The sequence below is a fragment of the Aphanomyces invadans genome, assembly GCF_000520115.1.
Source record: "Aphanomyces invadans strain NJM9701 unplaced genomic scaffold supercont1.15, whole genome shotgun sequence".
NCBI classification, from domain to species: domain Eukaryota; phylum Oomycota; class Saprolegniomycetes; order Saprolegniales; family Verrucalvaceae; genus Aphanomyces; species Aphanomyces invadans.
Window position 1 is genome coordinate 963,615 of NW_008580160.1, and position 3,823 is coordinate 967,437.

Here is a 3,823-nt window from a genome sequence, read left to right on the forward strand (position 1 = left end):
TGATGTTACATCCTCCTTTATTCAGTGGTGAGAACTTCTCTAATGCCTGTGTTTTTTACGTTTGACTACATCACATCCTTTTGACAAAATCAATGACAATATTGCTTCGTCAAATTGTAAAACATTCGAAGTTTGGTGAAGAACTATGTCTCAAGGTTCGTGGTCTATTAACTTCCATGAGGTTAGAATCTTCTATTAGGGAATTGACCACGCGCCAGGAAATTTCTTTTCGGACATGTTCCATCAAAATTTCTCGAGCGTATTTCCAGCGTTCGGAATCGCATTGTTCAAGGGCTTTGACATGATCACCTTCATCTTTCACAAGATGAATTCGTCATTCGCTTCATCCATTGTGACGGACCAGCTAGAGCGAACCATAACATCAATATGTTATGCAGGCTCAGCCAGAGAGTGGATGGACGGCAACGCAGTAGCGTAGTCATGCCTTATACTGTACTAACACATTCCATATTCAGGTCGCGTTGGTATTTCCCAATTTTCTTGGTCCATTTGACCAGAATATCTGGGGGAACTCGTGCGTTTTGGCGCGATCACGGTCGTGATGCTTACCGTCCCGTTAGGGGCGGTGTCACTGTCACTAGTGTCGCTCATTCTTCCTGGACTTTTCAGGCCAGGTGCGCCACTCGAGCCTTCTCAGACGAGCTTAGCACTAAAGAAAGACTAGGTTAGGATTCGAAGGCTACCCATCTACTGTCAGATCATATCTACCAATCATAGAGAAATGATATTTGGTACAGTGAGCGACGGAAAAATTTCCCCAGTGTTACGAGAAAATTATATTGAAATTTGTATTGGCAATAAAATTACCCTCGAAGAGAATGACGGTATTATTATTCAAGCTGTTGTCGAATTGAAGGACCATATCCACGAAGATTAATCGAAATGAGACCACTACATACTTAGCCCGACCAAGACGACCACCAAATATTACGACAACTTGAAAACTTCAAATATTTCGAAAATGAAACAAATTTTCAATTGAAAGCTACAATACTGGAATCCGTGGCAGCGCATTTTCCAATGAGCGAGTGATGATTTCACATTGCATGCCCTCCCAGGCTTCGATTGTGCGCTTAACCATAGCGATGCGTTTTTCGGCTGCAGACACAACCGGCTTTTCGCGAAGTTACTTGTAACGAAGCTTGCTCTTCAATGGTCCCATGACACTAACATCCTAAGGTTGGGGACCACTTGTCGAATTCTTGGGCAATGGTTCCTAAACGCTAAACTTTTCAGACAACACCATTTCATGCGAAGCCATAGACACATGACAGTCAAGATTGTCAGCCAAAATCACAGAAAGACCATCAATTGCGATCTTGAGCAGCTCAATCGGATAAAGTTCTCATACTCTTGTATCCATCCACGCTTTCTCTTGCGCGACGCAAAAAAACCAGGTGGAAGTATCGGCACTTCGAAGATATCGATCGGCCCACCTGGCATGCCCTTCAAGATGAAATGAATTGGTAGCTTTTCGTCATTGGAATGCACGGAGTGGATGGCTGTAATCCTGTCGGAGTGGTTTTGGCTCTTGTAAACATTGGACGATCCTCCTACTTTGGCAATAGTCTTTGTCGGGGGCATGCCGTAGCAAACAGATGTTTATTCACGTTGATATTGTTACTCGGCGCAGTGACATAAAATTGTCCCAATATGCAGCAGCAAATTTCGCCTTGGTCTCGGCAAGAAACGCTTGAGGGACATTCTTGAAGCACGGTTGTTGCTGTAAAAACCGGTAGCGGGCGGAGAATCGTTGACACAGTCGAAGCAGGCTGTGGTAAGCTCGACGTTTGGATGTCGTCGTAGTCAAGTAATCATAAACCAATCAATGTAGTGATTCTTTATGAACGTGATGAGGTGCCAAGAGCTCTGCGTGATTCTGCACGGCGCGCACATCCTCGAAGCCAAGATCAAGGCCGATGAAATCGTCGATACCGAAGTACTACCACGACCTCATATCTCTCTCGCCCACCTTGTTGTGGTAGGACTTGGTACAGTATACATCAACGGGTTCGACCACCCAAACATTATTGCCGGCGCCGGAACGATGGGGATCGAGATCTTGAACCAGGTGCCCAAGACCGACGTGATCATCGTTCCCGTCTGTGGCGGGGGCCTCATTACCGGCATTGCACTTGCCGTCAAGACTCTCAACCCTTCAATTCAAGTAATTGTACGTCTAGCAGACACACACGCGCCTTCCGAACGCAGCTCAGTCGTCGTGGTAGGGTGTGGAACCTGAAAACTGCGCCAGTTTCACGGCAGCGCTTGCCACCGGGTGTCCCGTGGACACCAACACCAAACCGACCCTTGCCGATGGTTTGGCGGCCCGAAAGTCGGCGAGAATGCGTTTGAAGTCCCCGCGCCGTTGATCGACATCATGGTGACCGTGTCGGAAAAACCAATTGCGCTGAGTGTCCTGCGTTTGTGTGAGCTGGTAAAATTCGTCGAAGGGGGTGGCGCGACGTCGCTCGCCGCTATAATCGACAAGTTGCCGGATCTTCGGGTACGCTTCGTGCAGTGTGCACGCCAGCCCAGGAATTGACGAATTCATGTGCGACGATTGCTCACGAGAGCGCGGGTGTGTCCTCGTAGGGCAAGCGCATTGTGATGCCATTGTGCGGCGGGAACAGCGAGACGAGTGTGTTGGGTGGTGGTTCTCTCGTCCCCTCGCACCGACGACGACATGGAGGTGCGTCCTTCCTTCGTGTGAGTCCTTCCTTCGTGTGGCTTGTTGTGCGACCGATGGAACTCGTCGGGGTAGAAAATGGTTAATGAACTCACAGAAAGCGTCGAGTTCGCATAAGCAATCATCAGCTTTACGCGAGTGTCGATGCTATATCGCCGCTGGACGCGCTGCGGGAGGACTGGTGTTGGCATCAAAGTTCAAAATGCGAGGGATTTTCGAATCGACCAATCACATAGCATTAAAATTCAATGGGTATTTATCCATTCACGCAGTGAATGGATAATTTCACTGCGTGAAATGTAATTGTGACTATATTTAGCCGAATCGGCATTGCTCATCGGATGCTCAATTTTATTCGAGTACCACTCTGTCGAGTTTTTACCAAATTGACTTTATGTAAGACGTGGCCTAAAGGCGATATTTGATTTGTGAATCAAATATTTCACGCCGATGGGGCTCAACAGATCCAACTCGTCCAATGCCATTTTGGTCAACCTTGCATTCGCGGCGTCGAAAACATACCGTGGGGACGACACATGCTGAGGTAACAGACCCTTGAGCTCTTGCTTCTCTTGGGCGATGTGAGGCAACGTGCAGACATTGTCTCCGAAAACACTCGTCTCAACCAGGAACGCTTGCAAGGACATGTACGTGTGGTTCAGTGACTCGTACGTGTAAGCGGTGAAGGCATCTTCAACATGAGCAACCAGTTTGTCAATGCTGCGTGCAGACTTGCGGTGTTGTAGGGGCTGGATGGCTGAGAAGAAAACCAAGTCAAACACGTTGGTGTCGGGGTAATTCGACGGTTGTTGTGTAAGTGATATCGTCCTTCCAAGAGAATTGTACTTAGGCATGGCTTTGTCCAGCAGCGCGTTGGACGGGATTACATGGGCATTGTCGTGTTACAACTTCACCACACGGTGGCCACCTAGCCACTTGGTTACTATTGCAGGAAGCACCATGTCGACCAAGAAGGTATGATAGATTTTCATTCTGCTGTACAGTCAGTCAAAAATGGCTTGATTGCCCTGGAATGGGACCGAAACAAACTAAGCTTGAGGTATCTTGCAGCGTCCCGAGACTTATCCCCATGGGAAAATGTTACTACGTAGT

General features: G+C 47.8%; 1 protein-coding gene across 1 annotated transcript; it reads left to right on the forward strand.

Moving 5' to 3' along the window:
- Positions 1-2,068: 2,068 nt before the first annotated feature.
- On the forward strand, positions 2,069-2,827 carry H310_07851 (hypothetical protein; the record flags this gene model as incomplete). The annotated part of the gene is made up of 4 exons (XM_008873363.1): positions 2,069-2,194; positions 2,276-2,527; positions 2,617-2,730; positions 2,786-2,827. 4 exons carry the CDS (start codon positions 2,069-2,071, stop codon positions 2,825-2,827), a joined length of 534 nt encoding a protein of 177 aa, XP_008871585.1.
- Between the last annotated feature and the right edge of the window lie 996 nt (positions 2,828-3,823).